General features: G+C 45.9%; 3 protein-coding genes across 4 annotated transcripts in view; 1 reads left to right on the top strand and 2 right to left on the bottom strand.

Annotated features, from left to right (window-relative positions):
• The window catches only part of LOC110530894 (MAP kinase-interacting serine/threonine-protein kinase 2), a 42973-nt gene extending 38185 nt beyond the window's left edge, over nucleotides 1-4788 (bottom strand). Inside the window, exons 1-2 of the mRNA XM_036986740.2 lie at nucleotides 2059-4788; nucleotides 1427-1648 (exon numbers count right to left, since the gene is read on the bottom strand). Of these exons, the coding sequence (XP_036842635.2) occupies nucleotides 1427-1483 (57 nt within the window). The 5' untranslated portion in view covers nucleotides 1484-1648; nucleotides 2059-4788. The remainder of the gene's footprint in view (nucleotides 1-1426; nucleotides 1649-2058) is intronic.
• Nucleotides 4789-7769: 2981 nt separating this feature from the next.
• On the bottom strand, nucleotides 7770-23110 carry LOC110530892 (uncharacterized). Its single transcript, XM_090182992.1, has 9 exons — nucleotides 22101-23110; nucleotides 17116-17318; nucleotides 16664-16756; nucleotides 16368-16463; nucleotides 15288-15398; nucleotides 14980-15109; nucleotides 12860-13733; nucleotides 8897-9014; nucleotides 7770-8374 (listed from the first exon to the last, which is right to left on the bottom strand). Exons 1-9 carry the CDS (start codon nucleotides 22102-22104, stop codon nucleotides 7790-7792), a joined length of 2214 nt encoding a protein of 737 aa, XP_090039118.1. The 5' UTR covers nucleotides 22105-23110; the 3' UTR covers nucleotides 7770-7789.
• The window catches only part of yipf1 (Yip1 domain family, member 1), a 24123-nt gene continuing 21967 nt past the window's right edge, over nucleotides 22452-24607 (top strand). Inside the window, exon 1 of one of the 2 annotated variants that reach the window (XM_021614191.3) lies at nucleotides 22452-22551. The gene's annotated coding sequence lies outside the window, so the exon portion shown is untranslated. The remainder of the gene's footprint in view (nucleotides 22552-24607) is intronic. The other variant, XM_021614193.3, reaches the window with a different exon arrangement.

The following is a 24607-nucleotide window of genomic DNA, read 5'->3' as shown; positions in this document are numbered from 1 at the left end:
ATTCCATTTCACACAGAGGCTTGGTTGTTATCGACGAGGAGACTTGGAAAAATGTTCACATTGCTAGAGGAACTGTTGTCATTCACAATAGATGTTTTTAAATAAATATATATTAAAAACTTGCTTGACTTTCTGTGTAATGAAAAGAGAGTCCCCTTGCCTATGTAACAGGGATATTTGGGGACCTGAACAAACGCAACGCAAGCACGCAGGGGAAATACAAAAACATTCTACAGATGAGTGACCGAATCAGTGGATTCAGAGGATAAAATTCTTATAGGAGAGACTCTTTCAAAAGCAAACCATGCCTCCTTCCCTCGGCTGTGCACGTTTCGGTTTGCCTCCTTCCCTCGGCTGTGCACGTTTCGGTTTGCCTCCTTCCCTCGGCTGCGCACGTTTCGGTTTGCCTCCTTCCCTCGGCTGTGCACGTTTCGGTTTGCCTCCTTCCCTCGGCTGTGCACGTTTCGGTTTGCCTCCTTCCCTCGGCTGTGCACGTTTCGGTTTGCCTCCTTCCCTCGGCTGTGCACGTTTCGGTTTGCCTCCTTCCCTCGGCTGTGCACGTTTCTAACAGAAAACAACATCGGTACGTGTCCCACACCAGTGATGACTGCTCACCTCCAAGGCTTGGAAGAGCACATTGGGACCTACTTCCCAATCCATTTGACTGTGATCCTGGCTCGGTTGACATCCCTGTAAGTAAAATCAAACAGCTGGTCGAGCTGTGATGAGACCGAATGCATTTACTTGTCACTATGGAGGAGTTTAGTTCCTGACTCAAAGGCACCTCTAAACATTAATGCAGACTACTGTGAACCCCCGAAGACAAACAAGCTCCAACTGGGAATATACTTTTTGTCATCCAACTCGGAATTCCAACTCGGGCCTCTTTCTAGACCGCCGACTTTCCGACCTGAAGATCACTGACACCATGATTTGACCTCGTATTTTTTTTATGTTTTTCAATTGCCTGCCATAGCCCCAAATATAAAAGTAAACATTGGCTGTTAATTACAAAACATTTTTACATGGTTGGGGTCACAAGAACTTTCAGATATGAAAATGGGTTTGTGGGGCAAAACAAATTGGAACCCCTGTCTAATACCCTGTCTCATTAATTAATTAGGAGGTCTAATATTGGGCTAGGGCCAACGTGAGACACCACAGTTACACTTCTGCTCTCTCCCCAAGAAAGTATACATACCTAGCTGTCACTGACTGAAATAGCATTTTCTTGGATACCGACTGACTGGGCTAAAATTAACACAGAAGACGTGCAATGACTGAGCAACATCCGTTCACAATAATGCGATGCATGTTCCTCCAGCCTTTGAATCAGGTCGGTTCTTCAATACTTTTAATCAATTAAGCAACACATTTGGATAACGACTTTTAGAAGCAGTAACGACAAACAAAAACAGCAACTCACATTAAAAGAGCGGTGGAAGCCAGTGACTTCTGGGGTGTTATTCTTATTCTGAACCATTGTGGACGTCGGTCTTGGTTAAACCGATACTCTGCTTTAGATTAGGTATGCACTGTCACTGTGGTCCAATGCGAGACAGAAGACACGGCAGCTAGATGTGGTCCGTTGGCAGTCTTGACATAGATGTTTGTTGGATGGTTAAGTGCTCATTTATAAACGGGATTCCTGTGTGAGACAGTAAAACATTGGTCACTAGCTGATATAACCGAGTCAAGTGGACACGGTAGAGCATTCAAATTTTACTTGTGTACTAACGTTACAGTTGAAATGAAACAAAAGTTAACATAAACACTTGATATTTTCAACAACAAAAATTGTGAAAGCGCATTGATAATGTCTACATTACCCAAAGAGGTATCGAGACTGAACTAGGTCTAACGTCCATTGAGCTTCCATTGTTTTTAAAAACACGTCAGGTTCACCAACAGTAACTTTAGCTAGCTAGGCTAACCGCGTTAGCTAGACTACAATAGGGTTGAAGTTGACTCAACTCTTGACAACTGGAACATATTCGTCACGGTCGATAACCCAAACTTTATGTCATATAATAAAACCAGATATTTCATTTAGCTTACCCCGTTATTGTCCGTGTTAGTCCAGCCTTGACGCCGTTTCGATGCCTTTGTTGAACGGATGTTGATTATTTCGAGAAGCAGCGAACGTCTATGAGGGCTGGCATTTTATAACCTCTGCTGATCCCCTGCCCACTCTGGTCCGGTTCATCCAATCAGCTCGCAGTAAACGCGGACCAATATAACATTAGGACACACATGATAGGATAGTTTACCGAGGAGGGCGGAGCACCGTTTTTCATACGCAACTGCAATGCAACCGAGTGCAACCCAAACTGCACGTATCTATAGCCTAGTTTCATCCTGTTACATCCGTGGCATGTTTTCGAAAAAGCTGTAGGGTCATTAGGCAATCTGATACGAGTTTCCATAAGTGGGTGCCTGTTTTCTTACTTTTTAACCTCTGCATTGTTGGAAAAGGGCTCAGGAACACGTCGTCTGTTTTGCTCTAGGATTATTATTTAATCCCTTTATTCAACTAGCCAAGTCAGTTAAGAACCAATTCTTATTTTCAATGACGGCCTAGTGGGTTAACTGCCTGTTCAGGGGCAGAATGACAGATTTGTACCTTGTCAGCTCGGGGATTTGAACTTGCAACCTTTCGGTTACTAGTCCAACACTCTAACCACTAGGCTACCCTGCCCAAAAGCTTCACAAGACTCGTCTGAAGGTCCCAGGTACCAGTTGAAAAAAAAACGGTACCTGCAGAGAAGCATTCACACAGACCCGGTACCTGCAGAGAAGCATTCACACAGACCTGGTATTTGTATTTTGGTTACATGGTCTGTGAAAATGCAATAATCACCACTTGGTCTTTGATGGCTTTTAAATTACCATGTTTTATAACCCCTCCCCCTTTCAGATATACAAAAAAGCAGGAATGATCAATGAGTGGAAACTTTGTCTGGAGGGATTTAGTAGAGAGGTCTGTCTGGAGGGTTTTAGTAGAGAGGTCTGTCTGGAGGGTTTTAGTAGAGAGGTCTGTCTGTAGAGGTCTGTCTGGAGGGTTTTAGTAGAGAGGTCTGTCTGGAGGGTTTTAGTAGAGAGGTCTGTCTGGAGGGTTTTAGTAGAGAGGTCTGTCTGTAGAGGTCTGTCTGGAGGGTTTTAGTAGAGAGGTCTGTCTGGAGGGTTTTAGTAGAGAGGTCTGTCTGTAGAGGTCTGTCTGGAGGGTTTTAGTAGAGAGGTCTGTCTGGAGGGTTTTAGTAGAGAGGTCTGTCTGGAGGGTTTTAGTAGAGAGGTCTGTCTGTAGAGGTCTGTCTGGAGGGTTTTAGTAGAGAGGTCTGTCTGGAGGGTTTTAGTAGAGAGGTCTGTCTGGAGGGTTTTAGTAGAGAGGTCTGTCTGTAGAGGTCTGTCTGGAGGGTTTTAGTAGAGAGGTCTCTCTGGAGGGTTTTAGTAGAGAGGTCTGTCTGTAGAGGTCTGTCTGGAGGGTTTTAGTAGAGAGGTCTGTCTGGAGGGTTTTAGTAGAGAGGTCTGTCTGGAGGGTTTTAGTAGAGAGGTCTGTCTGTAGAGGTCTGTCTGGAGGGTTTTAGTAGAGAGGTCTGTCTGGAGGGTTTTAGTAGAGAGGTCTGTCTGGAGGGTTTTAGTAGAGAGGTCTGTCTGTAGAGGTCTGTCTGGAGGGTTTTAGTAGAGAGGTCTCTCTGGAGGGTTTTAGTAGAGAGGTCTCTCTGGAGGGTTTTAGTAGAGTTCTGTCTGGAGGGTTTTAGTAGAGAGGTCTGTCTGGCGGGTTTTAGTAGAGAGGTCTGTCTGTAGAGGTCTGTCTGGAGGGTTTTAGTAGAGGTCTGTCTGGAGGGTTTTAGTAGAGAGGTCTGTCTGGAGGGTTTTAGTAGAGAGGTCTGTCTGGAGGGTTTTAGTAGAGAGGTCTGTCTGGAGGGTTTTAGTAGAGAGGTCTGTCTGGAGGGATTTAGTAGAGAGGTCAGCCTGGAGGGTTTTAGTAGAGAGGTCTGTCTGTAGAGAGGTCTGTCTGAAGTGTTTTAGTAGAGGTCTCTGGAGGGTTTTAGTAGAGAGGTCTGTCTGTAGAGGTCTGTCTGGAGGGTTTTAGTAGAGGTCAGTCTAGTGTGGCTTCACTGTGTTTCTGGCTGCTGTTATTCCTCTGTTGAATCGTGTTCGCCAGCCTTCACTTTGTCCCTTGTCAATAACCTTGATCTATTTGTTTAGGTTGCACATGTTTTGACCCAAACTAGAACTACTTACCACTGTCCTAATGATACTACATGTACCCTAACCCTCGAGTCGTGTCCCAATTACTTGTCCTTCTTCACCAAGTGTGCACTTCTCCTCACGGATTTGAAAGCAAACGACTGGTATCGGAGATATGGTGGAAACTGCCACGAGCTCAAGCCTCCACCAATACAATGCTTTTATATTTGTGGGAAGTAGTGAATACACTTCAGGAGATAATTGGGACTCACCCCCCTTGTTCGTCCTCCCCTCCACCCCAGGTCGTTCCTTCGACAGCTGCATTCTGTGGAAGCACACCAGGGGGCGCTACCAGCTGTGTCCAGTGTGTTCCCTACCCACAACAGGAAGATGATGTCCAACGAGCCCTGACACAAAATCCAGCACGGACAACGACTAAAACTGCCCTGCTAGCCGTCTGATGTCTATAGCAGGGTCTCTCAACCCCCCTGGGGGGCCTTCAGGAATGGAGTGAGAAACAAATCTGTAAATTGGGGGGGGGGGATCTCAATTGCATACTCCTTGAGTCCTCTCTCCTCGACCTCATTCTCAAAACTCATTGGAGGAGATGGTCAGAGGGGGAGGGACCTCTGGCTTTCTCATCCAATGGGTTTTGAGAAGGAGGCGAGGAGTCTGAAAAGGATTTTCTCACGTAGTCTTTCTCTCACTGAACCCTTTCTCCTCAACCTCGTTCTCAAAACTCATTGGAGGAGATGGTCAGAGGGGAGGGACCTCTCTCACTGAACCCTCTCTCTCCTCAACCTCGTTCTCAAAACTCATTGGAGGAGATGGTCAGAGGGGAGAGACCTCTCTCACTGAACCCTCTCTCTCCTCAACCTCATTCTCAAAACTCATTGGAGGAGATGGTCAGAGGGGAGGGACCTCTCTCCTCAAAGACCAACGCCTCATCAGACACAGTGGCTTCCACCTACACCCACCTCTGCGTTCGACTTGCCATCCAATGGGAGTGGAGACAGAAGCTGAGGATAAAGAATTTATTTTTCTACATTGATATTGGACTCTGTTAAACAGTATTATACTATAGTAGCCTTTTGTAAGAAGCTTAATAGAAATGCCAATAGTCAAGAAATCATTTAATATTTTCATTTCAATTAACATATTCAAAACAATCATACGTCCTTTCTAATATACATTTTGACCAAGATCAAGTCAGTGTGAAATTGAGTTTAAGTGAGTTATTTTTTTCTGCAAAAAATGTGGTTATTGTAAAAATAGGGTCAAACATGATTGCATACCCTCTAATTAAGGTGGGTTGGGAGAGACCTTCATGCGTCTCCTCACAACTAAGAGTTCCATTAGTCAACAAACCACTTTCCATTGCTGATTAACTTGGCATCTGAGATGAACAGACATGGATTAATTTGGCATGTGATGGGGTCAAATTGGGGTCATGATAGGGGCTGCACCAAATGATTGATGTTTTCTAATAATTGATTATGCTTATGTTGTATTAATAGAAGGGGAGGGGCTATTGGACCCCACCTCCTCTACATTTATAGGATCATAGACTACAGATTAACAATATTTATATATTCATTATAATGTTTTAAAATTGTTCCAAAGTCTTTCAGGGGAGTAGAAGAGATAAGAGTCTAGTCTGACAGACCTCTATAAATCAACTTGGGGACATTTACTGCTGAGGCCTTAGAAAACACTGGAACTATTGTATCTCCCTTGCACGTTTGTATAGCTGTGTATGCATGGGCTTGGTCTGATGAGTAGCAGGTAATGACATATGCAGTGACATCACAAGGGGGTTGACTACAAGCATGACAAAAGCAACTTGGACTTTTCCTATGGGGCAGAACTCAGGAGAGACATCAGTTGTATGTGTGATGTTTGATCTTTGACTTCTGTCTACAGATGTATTTTTATTGATTAAAATTGTTATGATTTATAAGTGCACACATTTTGAGTGTTCCTTATTTGTTAAGTAAACAGAACCAACACATGTGAGATGAACAGAAATGGATTACCTCGGCATGTGAGATGAACAGACATGGATTAACTCGGCATGTGAGATGAACAGACACGGATTAACTCGGCATGTGAGATGAACAGACACGGATTAACTCGGCATGTGAGATGAACAGACACGGATTAACTCGGCATGTGAGATGAACAGACACGGATTAACTCGGCATGTGAGATGAACAGACACGGATTAACTCGGCATGTGAGATGAACAGACACGGATTAACTCGGCATGTGAGATGAACAGACACGGATTAACTCGGCATGTGAGATGAACAGACACGGATTAACTCGGCATGTGAGATGAACAGACACGGATTAACTCGGCATGTGAGATGAACAGACACGGATTAACTCGGCATGTGAGATGAACAGACACGGATTAACTCGGCATGTGAGATGAACAGACACGGATTAACTCGGCATGTGAGATGAACAGACACGGATTAACTCGGCATGTGAGATGAACAGACACGGATTAACTCGGCATGTGAGATGAACAGACACGGATTAACTCGGCATGTGAGATGAACAGACACGGATTAACTCGGCATGTGAGATGAACAGACACGGATTAACTCGGCATGTGAGATGAACAGACACGGATTAACTCGGCATGTGAGATGAACAGACACGGATTAACTCGGCATGTGAGATGAACAGACACGGATTAACTCGGCATGTGAGATGAACAGACACGGATTAACTCGGCATGTGAGATGAACAGACACGGATTAACTCGGCATGTGAGATGAACAGACACGGATTAACTCGGCATGTGAGATGAACAGACACGGATTAACTCGGCATGTGAGATGAACAGACACGGATTAACTCGGCATGTGAGATGAACAGACACGGATTAACTCGGCATGTGAGATGAACAGACACGGATTAACTCGGCATGTGAGATGAACAGACACGGATTAACTCGGCATGTGAGATGAACAGACACGGATTAACTCGGCATGTGAGATGAACAGACACGGATTAACTCAACCCTAACCCTAAGCAACACTCGTCTTGTTCTAGAAGCAACACTCGTCTTGTTCTAGAAGCAACACTCGTCTTGTTCTAGAAGCAACACTCGTCTTGTTCTAGAAGCAACACTCGTCTTGTTCTAGAAGCAACACTCGTCTTGTTCTAGAAGCAACAGTCGTCTTGTTCTAGAAGCAACAGTCTTGTTCTAGAAGCAACAGTCGTCTTGTTCTAGAAGCAACAGTCGTCTTGTTCTAGAAGCAACACTCGTCTTGTTCTAGAAGCAACACTCGTCTTATTCTAGAAGCAACACTCGTCTTGTTCTAGAAGCAACACTCGTCTTGTTCTAGAAGCAACAGTCGTCTTGTTCTAGAAGCAACACTCGTCTTGTTCTAGAAGCAACACTCGTCTTGTTCTAGAAGCAACAGTCTTAGTCCTGATAGTAGCAATAAGCAAACATGGCGATGATCTTTACGGAGTTCAGTCAACTCCCTCTTAATATAAGTAGCCGTCAGAAAATGAAATATGCACCTCATTATATTGACAACACGGTGTTAAAAGGTGTGTTTTCTATTCAAGTGGTTTATTATACAGCAGATACAGACAACTCACTGCTCATATCCACCGACTGGTCCCCGTGAGTCTTCAAATGTCTTTTCAGGTGACTAAGGCAGGTGTAGGTCTTGGAACAGAGACGACAGGGGTATGGTCTCACCCCACTGTGATTCAGGATGTGTGTCTTCAGCTCCGCACCGCGACGAAATGCCTTTCCACACTCGTGACACACGTAGGGTCGTTCCCCCGTGTGTACCCGCATGTGAAGAGTCACCTGACTAGCCATGGTGAAGCCTTTCTCACAGACGGTGCATTTGTACGGTCTCTCCCCAGTGTGTGTTCTCCTGTGGATCTGCAGCTCTCCTGCGGAGCAGAAGGCCTTGCCGCAGTCAGAGCAGAGGAAAGGTTTCTCCCCCGTGTGAGTCCTGATGTGTATCGTCAGGTTTCCGTTCACAGAGAACCGCTTGGCGCAGTAGGTACACTGGTACGGCCTCTCGCCGGTGTGAGTTCGCATGTGGAGCTTCAGGTCTCCTTTGCACCGGAAGGCCTTTCCACAGCTGGGGCAGATCTTGGACCTCTCTTGGGAGTGGCGCTGCTCGTGGCCATGGAGCCAGCCCTAAATACATTTTATAAGACATATTTAAGCTGAACGCAACAGAATACCTGGGAGATGAATACAATAGAATACCTGGGAGATGAATACAACAGAATACCTGGGAGATGAATACAATAGAATACCTGGGAGATGAATACAACAGAATACCTGGGAGATGAATACAACAGAATACCTGGGAGATGAATACAATAGAATACCTGGGAGATGAATACAACAGAATACCTGGGAGATGAATACAACAGAATACCTGGGAGATGAATACAACAGAATACCTGGGAGATGAATACAATAGAATACCTGGGAGATGAATACAACAGAATACCTGGGAGATGAATACAACAGAATACCTGGGAGATGAATACAATAGAATACCTGGGAGATGAATACAATAGAATACCTGGGAGATGAATACAACAGAATACCTGGGAGATGAATACAATAGAATACCTGGGAGATGAATACAACAGAATACCTGGGAGATGAATACAACAGAATACCTGGGAGATGAATACAACAGAATACCTGGGAGCTGAAGCCCTTCCCACACTGTTCACACTTGTAGGGCTTCTCTTCTCCATCATGGACCTTCTGGTGGGTCCTCAGCTCAGCGATACCTGGGAACGGCCCCTCACCACAGTACCTTAGAATACATAGGATTGCGCTTTATGGAAGATAGCCTTTATCGGCCGTGTCCCAAGTGACTTCCTGTTCCCCTTTATAGTGCACTACTGTTGACCTGGGCCCATAGAGCTCTATAAAAAGGTACTAGGCTGCTATCTGGGCCACAGCTATTGTATTTTCAAAGATATTTGCTTTTCCATTACAGGACATTAAATATAAAACATGATTTACATGAGTCACCAATCATGAATCACAGTGTAGCTTCCCAAATGCCATACCATTCCCTATATAGTGCACTACTTTTGACCAAATTCCTATGGGACCTGGTCATAAGTATACTGAAAAATATACATAAAACGCAAGATGTTAAGTGTTGGTCCCATGTTTCATGGGCTGAAAAAAAAAACACAGAAATGTTGCATACTCACAAAAAGATGATTAAAAGAAAAATGGCACAATTTGTTTACACCCCCGTTATTTAGAATTTATATTTCGCCAAGATAATCCATCCACCTGACAGGTGTGGCATATCAAGAAGATGATTAAACAGCATGATCATAACACAGGTGCACCTTGTGCTGGGGACAATAAAAGGCCACTCTAAAATGTGCAGTTTTGTCTCAACACAATGCCACAGATGTCTCAAGTTGAGGGAGCGTGCAATTGGCATGAATGTTAATTTCTCTACCATAAGCCGCCTCCAACATCGTTTTACAGAATTTGGCAGTACGTCCAACCGGCCTCACAACCACATACCACGCCAGCCTAGGACCTCCACATCCGGCTTCTTCACCTGCAGGATTGTCTGAGACCAGCCACCCGGACAGCTGATGAAACTGAGGAGTATTTCTATCTGTAATAAAGCCCTTTTGTGGAAAAAAAACAACTAATTCTGATTGGCTGGACCTGGCACCCAAATGGGTGGGCTTAAGCCCCCCCAGGCTCACCCATGGCTGCGCCCCTGCCCAGTCATGTGAAATCCATAGATTAGGGCCTAATACATTTATTTAACTGGACTGATTTCCTTATATGAACTGTAACTCAGTAACATTTCTTTCTGGAGAGAGGGGAGAAATAGGTCAAGGAGTAGTTCTGTGTGAATGGGACCAGTGGACTCAATAGGTCAAGGAGTAGTTCTGTGTGAATGGGACCAGTGGACTCAATAGGTCAAGGAGTAGTTGTGTGTGAATGGGACCAGTGGACTCAATAGGTCAAGGAGTAGTTCTGTGTGAATGGGACCAGTGGACTCAATAGACTGAGTGAATGAGGAGCGGATATCACCAACCTTCTTTTTGAAGTGGTTGGCAAGGCAGACATTTCAGAGTGATAGAAAGTGGCTTTAGCAGCAGACACAGAGGAAGAAAATGTAAAGAGGAGAGAGTGAAAGGATGATAGGTCCTCCGAAAGTTTAGTTTTTCTCCATTTTAGCTCAGCTGTCCGCAGCCCTGTTCTGTAAGCAATGAGTCACTCAGCCACGGAGCAGGAGGTGAGGGTCTAGCAGGCCGGTAGGAAAGGGGACAGTGAAAGTCGAAGGATGTGGAAAGGAAAAAGAGTAAGGTTGAAGAGGCAGAATCAGGAGACAGGAGGGAAAAATGATAGAGGGAGACAGAAAAGGAAACTAAGTAGTGATCAGAGACCTGGAGGGGGTTGCAGTGAGATTAGTAGGGGAACAACCTCCAGTAAAGATGAGGTCAAGCATATGGCAAGGAGGGGAAAGAAAGAGGTGGAAAGAAAGTCAAAGTCGGAAGGTTGAAGTCGCCCAGTACGAAGAGCAGCGAGCCTTCGTCAGGAAATGAGCTCAACAAATCCGGTGGCGATTTTATTAATTGTTCAGCAATCTTATGGCTTGGAGGTAGAAGCTATTGAGGAGCCTTTTGGCCCTAAACTTGGCGCTCCGGTACCGCTTGCCGTGCGGAAGCAGAGAAAACTTGGGTGACTGGAGTCTGACGATTTTATGGGCTTTCCTCTGGCACCGCCTATTATATGCTGGATGGCAGGAAGCTTGGCCCCAGTGATGTACTGGGCCGTTTGCACTGTAGTGCCTTACGGTCAGATGCAGAGCAGTTGCCATACCAGGCGGTGATGCAACCGGTCAGGATGCTCCTGATGGTGCAGCTGTAGAACCTTTTAAGGATCTGGGGACACGTGCCAAGTCTTTTCTATCTCCTGAGGGGGAAAGGTTTTGTCGTGCCCTATCATGTTTGGACCATGATAGATTGTTGGTGATGTGGACACCAAGGAACTTGAAACTCTCGACTAATGTACATACCCCTGAGGGGCCCCAGTGTTGAGGATCAGTGTGGCAGACATGTTGCCTACCCTTAGCACCTGGGGGCAGGCCATCAGGAAGTCCAGGATCCAGTTGCAGAGGGAGGTGTTTAGTCCCAGAGTCCTCAGCTTAGTGATGAGCTTCGTGGGCACTATGGTGTTGAACGCTGAGCTGAAGTCAATGAACAGCATTCTCACATAGGTGTTCCTTTTGTCCAGGTGTGAAAGCGCAGTGTGGAGTGCGATTGAGATTGCGTCATTTGTGGATCTGTTGGGGCGGTATACGAATTGGAGTGGGTCTAGGGTGTCCGGGAGGATGCTGTTGATGTGAGCCATGACCAGCCTTTCAAAGCACTTCATGGCTACCGACGTGAGTGCTACGGGGCGGTAATCATTTAGGCAGGTTACCTTCACTTCCTTGGGCACAAGGACTATTATGGTGGTCTACTTGAAACATGTAGGTATTACAGACTCAGTCAGGGACAGGTTGAAAATGTCAGTGAAGACACTTGCCAGTTGGTCAGCGCATGCACCGAGTACACGTCCTGGTAATCTGTCTGGCCCTGCGGCCTTGTGAATGTTGACCTGTTTAAAGGTTCAGGTGTCAAGCTCATTGAGGAACTCTAAGGGCAACATGGTGGGCGATAAATAACAACGATGTTAAGCTTGAGTGGTCAAGAGACAGTGACAACATGGAATTCAAATGAGGAGATGGACAGGTGAGAGAGGGAGAATAGAGAATCTCCAGTCAGGAGAAATGAGAAGCCCTGTGCCATCACTGTGACGACCAGATGCTCTCGGACTATGAGAGAAAACATAGTCAGATGAAGACAGGGCAAATGGAGCAGCAGTGTTCTCTGGGGTGATCAATGTCTGTGTCAGGGCCAAAAAGTATAGGGACTGAAGGAGAAACCAGTCCCCCTCCAATACAGCCACTGATTACCTAGGAGAGGAGAAACCACTCCCCCTCCAATACAGCCACTGATTACCTAGGAGAGGAGAAACCACTCCCCCTTCAATACAGCCACTGATTACCTAGGAGAGGAGAAACCACTCCCCCTTCAATACAGCCACTGATTACCTAGGAGAGGAGAAACCACTCCCCCTTCAATACAGCCACTGGGAGTGATTTCTCCTCTCTAGAACCAGTCCTGGAGATATCAGGAGTCCTCTAGCTCTAGAACCAGTCCTGGAGATATCAGGAGTCCTCTAGCTCTAGAACCAGTCCTGGAGATATCAGGAGTCCTCTAGCTACAGCAGGTAGCCTAGTGGTTACAGTGTTGGGCCTGAGCTGACAAGGGAAAAATATGTTGTTCTGTCAATGAGCAAGGCAGTTAACCCACTGTTCCCCGCTGTTCCCCACTGTTCCCCGCTGTTCCCCGCGTGCTGAAGACGTGGATGTCGATTAAGGCAGCCCCCCCCGCTCCTCTCTGATTCAGAGGGGTTGGGTTAAATGCGGAAGACACAATTCAGTTGAAGGCATTCAGTTCTCCAACTGACTAGGTATCCCCCCTTTCCCCTTTATAGAATGAAGCACTATATAGGGAATAGGGTGTAATTTGGGACGATAATAGTGTCATGTTAATGTTAACGTACCTGCAATTGAAGCCCTTCTTCCTGGTGTGGGTTACCAGGTGTTTCTTTAACGAGTTGTGCCACTTGAAGTTCTTCCCACACTGCGGACATTCAAACTTCGGCGCCGGCGCCGCTTTGCTACCACAACACCGGTGGCTGACGCGCTCTCTGACCGACCCGAAACTGCTTCCACATTTAATACAGACATAGGCAGCGTTGGAGCACTGCGTTCGGCGGTGGGTGGACATCTCCGAGGACCTTCTGAAGGTCTTCCCACACTGGGAACACTTGTAAGGGTTCTCCCCTGTGTGGAGTCTCTGGTGCTCCAGCATCTTGTAGCGGTAGATGAAACAGCGGCCGCACTGGGGGCACCTGTGGGCCACGCGCCGCCGCGGCTGCTCGGGTGACACACCGGAGGAGGACGACAGGGTGCCCGAGGTGGATGTTGAGGTGGTGTCCTGGGCAGAGACTGAGGTGGAGGCTGAGGCAGCTTGTTGGCTGGCTGATGGTGCCGTGTCTTGGTCAGCAGTTTGAGGAGCAGTATTGGTGCTCAGACAGTATTGGTGCTCCGTGTCTACTGCTTTCCTTCCTGCACTTTGTCTTTCCAGAACTTTCTCCTTCACGTCCTTCTGGTTGTCCGTTCTTTGAGAACCTCCTTGGTTTTCTACTGAATCTGTTCCAATCACGTTTTGATCTATACTTGTTTTGGACTCAGCCCATTGGCCACTCAAATTGTCAGTCATAGTCCCCTGGTTATCTCTGACCTGCAGGGGCGGGTTCTCACAGTCAGGGAAGGCTTTGGATTCGCTGGCGCTGTGGTGCGAGGCATTGCCCAGTCTCAGTGAGGGAGGAAGGGATAAGGAGAAGAGGAGATGGTCCTCTATCTGCGAAGGAGCTGAACAGTGACAACCAGGACCAATGGAAAGAAGATGGGAAACAATTGTGAGATTATTATATAGATTATTAGATGATTAAGGTTATATTGTGAGATTATTATATAGATTATTAGATGATTACGGTTATGTGGGGGGTGTGTACCGGGTGGTTGGTGTGTGTACCGGGTGGGGGGTGTGTACCGGGCGGGGGGTGTGTACCGGGTGGTGTGTGTACCGGGTGGGGGGTGTGTACCGGGCGGGGTGTGTGTACCGGGCGGGGTGTGTGTACCGGGCGGGGGGTGTGTACCGGGTGGGGGGTGTGTTCCGGGCGGGGTGTGTGTACCAGACGGGGGGGTGTGTTCCGGGCGGGGTGTGTGTACCAGACGGGGGGGTGTGTTCCGGGCGGGGTGTGTGTACCAGACGGGGGGTGTACCGGGTGGGGGATGTGTACCGGGCGGGGGGGGTGTACCGGGTGGGGGGGTGTGTACCAGGTGGGGGATGTGTACCAGGTGGGGGGGTGTACCAGGTGGGGGGGGGTGTACCAGGTGGGGGATGTGTACCAGGTGGGGGATGTGTACCGGGTGGGGGATGTGTACCGGGTGGGGGATGTGTAACGGGTGGGGGATGTGTACTGGGTGGGGGATGTGTACCGGGTGGGGTGTGTGTACCAGACAGAGGATGTGTACCAGGTGGGGGATGTGTACTGGGTGGGGGATGTGTACCGGGTGGGGTGTGTGTACCGGGTGGGGGATGTGTACCGGGTGGGGGGGGTGTACCGGGTGGGGGGTGTGTGGGGATGTGTACCGGGTGGGGGATGTGTACTGGGTGGGGGATGTGTACCGGGTGGGGGGTGTGTACCGGGTGGGGGATGTGTACCTGGTGGGGGATGTGTACCAGACAGAGGATGTGTACCGGGTGGGGGATGTGTACCGGGTGGGGGGTGTGTACCGGGTGGGGGATGTGTACCGGGTGGGGGATGTGTACCTAATGGCAGCGGATTCCCTCCATCAAAGGTGTCAAACTATTCCATGGTGGGCCCGGTCTTCCACTCCTCCCTTGTACTCCATTGATCTATTAAGGTCACTGATTAGCTACCCTCACCTGCATGTCAAACTTCATTGGACACAAACTGAAAGGAAATAACAAAGACCAGCACAGTCAGCCCTCCATGGAATGAGTTTGACACCCCTTCCCTATAGAGAACACTACTTTTAAGCAGAGGCGCTAAGGGAAGAGAGCCATTAGGAACTCAGACAAGAGGCTTACCGCTCTTGGGCAGCTTGAGTTTCCCGTGGCACTGTGGGTTCTGTAGCAGGGACTTCAGATCCTCTGCATGGGAGACACTGCACATGAAGTCCTCCAGGACAGATGGGGCACCACTGATCAACAGAGCAGTCTAGAGACAGCAGAGAGAACGGTGGTGAAAATGACAGTATTGTGATGACAAAGATTTACATATATGCAATTTTCCTTAAATGTTTTACTTTCGTGAACCCAGTTTACTGTTCAGAACTAGAAATAGCTATTGTTTCTCTATCTCACTGTGGTTCTGGGTCAGCTCAGTCTGTCTGTACCTGTTTGAAGTCAGGGACGGGCAGCAGCTCCTCCAGTCTGGACAGCAAATGACACACCAGAGTCTGCAGCGCCGAGTCAAAGCTCGGTCCATACTCCACGGGGAACACAACCTATTGTACAAGAGAGACAGCCTGTTTCAATAGTCTAAAACTGCATACGTCCTTGTATTTAGGTTAGCACTAAACATGAGGTCAACTTGATCTGATTATGTGCAGTGCATCAGTTGGGGATTTGTATCGGTGTGACTTGGAGAAGCATCTTACCTTGAAGAAGTGTTCCCTCCTATCTGGGTCTTCCACTAGGCTCTATCATACCTTGAAGAAGTGTTCCTTCCTATCTGGGTCTTCCACTAGGCTCTATCATACCTTGAAGAAGTGTTCCCTCCTATCTGGGTCTTCCACTAGGCTCTATCATACCTTGAAGAAGTGTTCCCTCCTATCTGGGTCTTCCACTAGGCTCTATCATACCTTGAAGAAGTGTTCCTTCCTATCTGGGTCTTCCACTAGGCTCTATCATACCTTGAAGAAGTGTTCCTTCCTATCTGGGTCTTCCACTAGGCTCTATCATACCTTGAAGAAGTGTTCCTTCCTATCTGGGTCTTCCACTAGGCTCTATCATACCTTGAAGAAGTGTTCCTTCCTATCTGGGTCTTCCACTAGGCTCTATCATACCTTGAAGAAGTGTTCCTTCCTATCTGGGTCTTCCACTAGGCTCTATCATACCTTGAAGAAGTGTTCCTTCCTATCTGGGTCTTCCACTAGGCTCTATCATACCTTGAAGAAGTGTTCCCTCCTATCTGGGTCTTCCACTAGGCTCTATCATACCTTGAAGAAGTGTTCCTTCCTATCTGGGTCTTCCACTAGGCTCTATCATACCTTGAAGACGTGTTCCTTCCTATCTGGGTCTTCCACTAGGCTCTATCATACCTTGAAGAAGTGTTCCTTCCTATCTGGGTCTTCCACTAGGCTCTATCATACCTTGAAGAAGTGTTCCTTCCTATCTGGGTCTTCCACTAGGCTCTATCATACCTTGAAGAAGTGTTCCTTCCTATCTGGGTCTTCCACTAGGCTCTATCATACCTTGAAGAAGTGTTCCTTCCTATCTGGGTCTTCCACTAGGCTCTGGATCAGCTTCAGGAAGTTGGATTCAGCAAATTCAATCGCAGCATCGTTTGACTGCAACACATAAGAGTCCAGACAAACATCACAAGCTGCACAGTGGCGGTTTCTAGGACACAGACTGACCCTCGTCCTGGAGAATCTCCTTTGAAAGTGCTTTTTAGGCTTAGTCTGTGTCTGGGAAACCGGCCCTTACTGCTTACTGTTTAGGAGAGCAGGCTTGTCAGAATTACGCACCAGTTGATTAAAACACTCACCTGTTTGAGACCAGATGCTGTGATTCTATCCAGGTGGGTTTGAACAGCCTTGAGGTCATCAGGATGTCCAGACCCTAATAGCTGTAGACTCACCTGAGACAAGAACCAAACAGTTACCAACTGTTACATGAATTCAACCCATATGTAGCCTCCAATCACACAACCTTAATAAACCATAAGTGATACTAGCAAGAGCAGTGGGTATTTCTTCTATCCCCATACACCCGCAACAAGCAAACTTATATGTGCGACCTCATATTTTTAGCCTCCAATCACAAACAGAACCTTCCAGGTGATTGGCCGGAGCAAACTGCTAATCTGGACCCCAGATTGAATTTGAGTGAGTTTGTTATTTAGGGTGCAGGCTCAGTGATTCTGCACTGAGCCTTGCTGAAACCTAGACTCTCGAAACATGCTGGGAATCTCTTACAATCTATCAGAGAGTCTCTTACCCGTCCTCTGAGTGCCAGGGTCAGCAGCCACCTCTGTCTGTTGGACAGGAGATCTGGAACCGCCTCTGTGACCATGGAAACAAACTCCTCCAATTTCCCATACTGACTTATGTTGCCCAGGCGCACCACCTGCCACATGAGTGCTGACATCATCCGGAGAGGAGGGACCAGGACACCCAGGGAGAGCAGAGGAAATGGGGGTTCTGCCAAGAGGGGGAAAGAGATGAGAAAGATGGAGGAGGTTGGGTCACAATTAGAGGTCGACCGATTATGATTTTTCAACGGCGATACCGATTATTGGAGAACCAAAAAAAAGCAGATACCGATTAATCGGCCGATTGTTATATATATATATATATATATATATATATATATATTTGTAATAATGACAATTACAACAATACTGAATTAACATTTATTTTACCTTAATATAATACATCAATAAAATCAATTTAGTCTCAAATAAATAATGACATGTTCAATTTGGTTTAAATAATGCAAAAACAAAGTTTTGGAGAAGAAGGTAAAAGTGCAATATGTGTCATGTAAAAAAGCTAACGTTTCAGTTCCTTGCTCAGAACATGAGAACATATGAAAGCTGGTGGTTCCTTTTAACATGAGTCTTCAATATTCCCAGGTAAGAAGTTTTAGGTTGTAGTTATTATAGGAATTATAGGACTATTTCTCTCTATAACATTTGTATTTCATATACCTTTGACTATTGGATGTTCTAATAGGTACTTTAGTATTGCCAGTCTAATCTCAGGAGTTGATAGGCTTGAAGTCATAAACAGTGCAATGCTTGTAGCACAGCGAAGAGCTGGTGGCAAATGCAGGAAAGTGCTGTTTGAATGAATGCTTACGGGCCTGCTGCTGCCTACCACCGCTCAGTCAGACTGCTCTATCAAATATCAAATCATAGACTTAATTATAACATAATAACACACAGAAATACGAGCCTTAGGTCATTATGGTCAAATCCGGAAACTATCATTTCGAAAACAAAATGTTTATTCTTTCAGTGAAATACGGAACCGTTCCGTATTTTATCTAACGGGTGGCATCCATAAGTCTAAATATTGCTGTTACATTGTAGAACCTTCAATGTCATGCCATAATTATGTACAATTCTGGCAAATTAATTACTGTCTTTGTTTGGAAGAAATGGTCTTCACACAATTCGCAACGAGCCAGGCGGCCCAAACTGCTGCATATATCCTGACCGCTTGCACAGAACGCAAGAGAAGTGACACAATTTCCCTAGTTAAAAGAAATTCATGTTAACAGGCAATATTAACTAAATATGCAGGTTTAAAAATATATACTTGTGTATTGATTTTAAAGAAAGGCATTGATGGTTATGGTTAGGTACACATTGGTGCAACGACAGTGCTTTTTTCGCAAATGCGCTTGTTAAATCATCATCGTCACCCGTTTGGCGAAGTCGAAGTAGGCTGTGATTCGATGGTAAATTAACAGGCACCGCATCGATTATGTGCAACGCAGGACAAGCTACATAAACTGGTAATATACAGTGTAGTTAACTAGTGATTATGATTGATTGATTTTTATAAGATACGTTTAATGCTAGCTAGCAACTTACCTTGGCTCCTTGCTGCACTCTCGTACGCAGTCTCCTCGTGGAGTGCAATGTAATCGGCCATAATCGGGTTTCCAAAAATGCTGATTACCGATTGTTATGAAAACTTGAAATCGGCCCTAATTAATCAGCAATTCCGATTAATCGGGCCACCTCTAGTTGACACTCATCTTTTCACATTGGCACCCCAAAGCCTGCTGGGAGCATAGCCAATTGACAAATGTATCAATTGTTTGATTCTAAACTATTTGCAAAAATGTGACAGGATGACATTTTCCTATGATATCATGTTGGCAGAACATACTGTAGCGACATTTTCCTATGATATCATGTTGGCAGAACATACTGTATGTAGCGACAGTATGTTCTGCCAACATGATATCATAGGAAAACGTCGTCCTGTCACATTTTATACGCGTTTATAAACACGGATAAATTGTTACCACTGTTGTTCAATGGAATGTGCACGTTGCTGCTCACTGAAACCCTTTTGTCTTGAACAACACACATGTAGTTTGGCTACTGTAGCTAGCGAGAAGGGTGAAATTGCAGCCCATAATTTGGGGCTTTCCTGCATGTGGGCATTCCTGCATCTGCAGGAACCCCTCTCTATTCTTCTATTGGTCCATTTTTTAGCTAGGACTCCGGTACAGATGTGGGGGCGCTCCAGTACAGAAGGAGGCAGTAATGTACCATAGCGTTGGATGCCAACAGACCCCACAGAAGAAGAGGCGGGTGCGACAATGGTAGCGTGTACTTAGTGTACTTCGCCCCCGCCCGCTGAGTACCGGAGAACTCCTAGCTAGGACAGTGTACTTCGTCCCCGCCCGCTGAGTACCGGAGTCCTCCTAGCTAGGACAGTGTACTTCGTCCCCGCCCGCTGAGTACCGGAGTCCTCCTAGCTAGGACAGTGTACTTCGACCCCGCCCGCTGAGTACCGGAGTCCTCCTAGCTAGGACAGTGTACTTCGTCCCCGCCCGCTGAGTACCGGAGCCCTCCTAGCTAGGACAGTGTACTTCGCCCCCGCCCGCTGAGTACAGGAGTCCTCCTAGCTAGGACAGTGTACTTCGCCCCCGCCCGCTGAGTACAGGAGTCCTCCTAGCTAGGACAGTGTACTTCGCCCCCGCCCGCTGAGTACAGGAGTCCTCCTAGCTAGGACAGTGTACTTCGCCCCCGCCCGCTGAGTACAGGAGTTCTCCTAGCTAGGACAGTGTACTTCGCCCCCGCCTGTGGGGTACAGTTCTGTTAACGACGGTGAGGACAGGTGTTCGGGAGGCGTTAGCAAAGGACTCTGGGTGCTAGCAAGCTAGAACTCTGGTAAACAGCAGGATAAGTAGCTAGCCAGCTAGGACACCAGTAGATAGTTTCCTTTACCCCAGCCTGTCGGGCACTGCTTTTCTGTTAATGTTATTGAGGGCAGGCGGGAGTGAAGGTCACTGTGCTAGCTAGGAGGACTCCGGTACACAGCAGGCGGGAACGAAGGCCACTATGCTAGCTTGTAGGACTCCGGTACACAGCAGGCGGGAGCGAAGGCCACTGTGCTAGCTAGGAGGACTTCGGTACTCAGCGGGCAGAAGCGAAGGCCACTGTGCTAGCTAGGAGGACTCCGGTACTGTTACTGTAATTTAATTATGCCAATGTGCTTTCATCAATTGAAAGCCCTTAATCTGTTTTATGAGAATTTGTAAGATTTCTTGTTTGCATAAAAAAGACGCAGACCAGTCTTTCAATAATAGGTAATATAATGTATTCTCGGAGCGCGCTCCCGCTTAATCACGTGCAGCAGTTTATATACAGATCATGACGTCATTTCATTGCTTTAACAGAATCCCCTCCTCTCAACCGGGACAAAGTAAGGTGAAAAGTTCATTCTAACTTACTAACACACTCCCAGATAACTTTTGACCCCTCAACATTATCGATCAACACTGAACTGACAGTTTTAATTAACAGAAAACCTAGGAATGCACTCACTGCCTTATCTAAAAACCCCAGAGCTAAGTTTCTGTAGGGTCAACTATAGGCTAACGACCTTATCTGTTTTCACAGTCCACAACCCATTTGTTTCTTCCTAGTTGGAATGGTGTTCATTAACTAGATATAATAAAACAGTATAAGTATGAGTATAAGTTTACTTAGTTACAGTTCCATTTAAAATGATTTGTTCAGTCATTTTAATCATAATTTCCTAACAGGTACACAGCAGGCGGGAAGCGAAGGCCAATGCACAGCAGGCGGAAGCGAAGGCCAATGTGCTAGCTAGGAGGACTCCGGTACACAGCAGGCGGAAGCGAAGGCCAATGTGCTAGCTAGGAGGACTCCAGTACACAGCAGGCGGAAGCGAAGGCCAATGTGCTAGCTAGGAGGACTCCAGTACACAGCAGGCGGAAGCGAAGGCCAATGTGCTAGCTAGGAGGACTCCGGTACACAGCAGGCGGAAGCGAAGGCCAGTGTGCTAGCTAGGAGGACTCCAGGACTCAGCGGGCGGGGGGCAGGGGCAATATATGTAGCTTGCTAGGACACCGGTAGTCAAGTGTCATTCGCCCCCCGAAAAACTCACATAGTACTTTTATTTCCTTTTTGACCCACATTTTAAATCACATAGACAATTGGGAAATCCATCATATCAAAAGTGTAACACAAGCATGATGATGGCGCGCTCGAGGGCGGTGTTCATACAAGAACCAATGGAATGCTCGGGGGGGGGGGGGGGGGGGGGGGGGGGGCAGTAATCATGCAAGGAACGCCCAAATTGTTGGCAGTAATCACACAGTATTGTCACAGATAGAACAATGAGGCAGATATTTCACCGGATGTACAAATGTAAAGCGTCCTGTTGGCGATTCCACTCACTACAAAATAAGGTGCTGAGAGGAAGCCCAGTGGCTGGCAGTAGGAAACGATGAAGCGAGATTAATTATGGCCAACATTCTGCTAATTTTCTCATCGATAAAACATTTGGATCTCCATACAGTTTTGTGTTTCCAAAACTAAAATCTGTAACAAACTGATTTTTTGTAGACTTTACCCTTCGCTTTGCCAAAGTTTCAAAAAATATATATTTCCAAGGAGCGCAAGGACGAATTGAGTTACCGCACATGCGCACTTCACAGCGTAGGCGTTCCCTAACGGAAATATACAAATAAATGCTAGAATGCGCCAATAGGATGTCAGTAGGTCGTCCTTGGCTCAGCCCACCTCCTTGCTTGTCCTGCCCATTATGATTAGTTTGCTCCCATTGGAAACAACAGGCTCTGGTCTATCTTGGGTTAGTTATAAACATATGTCCTATTGTAGCTAGCTAACACAAGCCTTGGCTTGAGGGCCGAAGCAACTGATAGTTACCAAAAAAAACTATGCAATGTGTACATCAGCTAATACATACCCATATTTCACCTACAAAGAACTTCTTGCTTCGGATTTTTATGAAGAGAAAGGGAAGGAATGACTTATCTAATAAATATACTAGCTAGTTAGCTATTCTAGCAGGCAAAGAAAACACCTTTTCGGCTTCTTCTTCATTCGGCGAAGAACGCGTATTTCCGTAAACGGTCCTGCTGCTTCATGTCAAAATAAAAGTCCCATGTTTCTTTAGGAGGTATTTTCTCTATGATAAAGAACATTTCTCCACCTTCAATCATTTTATTTCAAATCATAATCAGGAATACTATATTTATAAAATGAGAATATGCGATGATTTTTATGTACTGTTTCGAGATCAGATCATTTGACTATTATTTAGAAAAACGAAAATGCGACCGGAAAAGGGAGCTGAGTTTACCTTACACATATTTTCTTACTTCTTAACTGCTGAGAGGGTAAAGTATATATTGATGGTAATTTGGTTATTTAATAGTTAGTGGAGTTATTATTCACAATGTAGCTAATGAAATGCAATGCCTTCCTTGTATTTGGCATAGGATTAGAGAGTGAACGTTATTTATATTAAGCGTTACATCGGGCCTCTGAAATGAAAATGGATGGCCCTCCACACACATTGTATAAAGAAAAGTTTCACTTTTGAATACCCTCAAACACGAAGTTAAGCATAAGCTACCTAATTTCTAAATAGACCATCATCACTGAGTACGGTTACATGCACACAATAATGGTGTTATTGTTTATCGTCAGATTAATATAATAGTTAAATTGAAACGTTTACATGCATTGCAACGAACGATAACCCCTAATAATTATGTCTACAACTGACGGTACTCTGATAAATACAGACTATCGCCAATCAAAATAAACGTTCTACCACAGTAAACATGTTATTTATGCGAACCATATTTTCTTCTGAGTTCGGACATAGAAAGTTTTTATGTGAAAACTACTTCTACTTCGCATACATTCAGTTGTTCTGGACTCGTTCGGCTGCTCGCAGGTGCGCAGATCAAATCCACCGCTGCAACGCGATGTTGTTGAATTAAAGAAGGAGACTCGTTTAACTCGCTGTGATAACAACTCGTACTTCCCGAGGTTTGACAGTTTAAAGCCATTTTCATTATCTAGTTCTAGTCACGGCTTCATCACTATAGCAGGTAGGTAGTCTTGCAATAGTACTATACTACCTCACTTCCCTTGCAATAGTACTATACTACCTCCCTTCCCTTGCAATAGTACTATACTACCTCCCTTCCCTTGTTAGATTTAAAGTCCACAACTTTAACAATCAAATTGAATTACCGTTTCTAACATTGTTGTTACAATAGCTTACACATTAAATATGATTTTCTTTTACATTCAAAAAGTTGTTTTTTTTTTCACATAAATAAAAGTTAAAACTGCAATTTTTCAGTGCTTCCATATAACCAGGTAAGCCAGTTGAGAACAAGTTCTCATTTACAACTGCGACCTGGGCAAGATAAAGCAAAGCAGTGCGACACATACAACAACACAGAGTTACACATGGAGTAAAACAAACATACAGTCAATAATACAGTAGATTTTCTTCTATATACAGCATGTGGATTGGAGGTAGGATAAGAGAGGTAAGGCAATAAATAGGCCATGGTGGTGAAGTAATTACAATATACCAATTAGACACTAGAGTGATTGATGTGCAGAAGATTAATGTGCAAGTAGAGATACAGGGGTGCAAAGGAGCAAGATAAATAAATACAGTATGGGGATGAGGTAGTTGGATGGGCTATTTACAGATGGGCTATGTACAGGTGCAGTAATCTGTGAGCTGGTGCTTAAAGCTAGTGAGGGAGGTAAGAGTCTCCAGCTTCAGAGATTTTTGCAGTTAGTTCCAGTCATTGGCAGCAGAGAACTGGAAGGAGAGGCGGCCAGAGGAGGAATTGGCTTTGGGGGTGACCAGTGAAATATACCTGATGGAGCGCGTGCTACAGGTGGGTGCTGCTATGGTGACCAGTGAGCTGAGATAAGGCGGGGCCTTACCTATCAGAGACTTGTAGATGACCTGAAAACAGTGGGTTTGGTGAGGAGTATGAAGCGAGTGCCAGCCAACGAGAGCGTACAGGTCGCAGTGGTGGGTAGTATATGGGGCTTTGGTGACAAAACAGATGGCACTGTGATAGACTGCATCCAATTTGTTGAGTAGCGTGTTGGAGGCTATTTTGTAAATTACATCGCCGAAGTCGAGGATCGGTAGGATGGTCAGTTTTACGAGGGTATGTTTGGCAACGTGAGTGAAGCAGGCTTTGTTGTGAAATAGGAAGCTGATTCTAGATTTAATTTGGGATTGGAGATGCTTATTGTGAGTCTGGAAGGAGAGTTTACAGTCTAACCACCTAGGTATTTGTAGTTGTCCACATATTCTAAGTCTGAACCGTCCAGAGTAGTGATGCTGGGCGGGCGGGCAGGATTGTTTGAAGAGCATGCATTTAGTTTGACTTGTATTTAAGAGCAGTTGGAGGCCACGGAAGG

The sequence above is a fragment of the Oncorhynchus mykiss genome, chromosome 8 (assembly GCF_057628025.1).
Source record: "Oncorhynchus mykiss isolate SJ-2025 chromosome 8, ASM5762802v1, whole genome shotgun sequence".
Lineage (NCBI taxonomy): Eukaryota > Metazoa > Chordata > Actinopteri > Salmoniformes > Salmonidae > Oncorhynchus > Oncorhynchus mykiss.
Note: the sequence above shows the minus strand (reverse complement) of the source record. Positions and strands in the feature narration are given on the sequence as shown.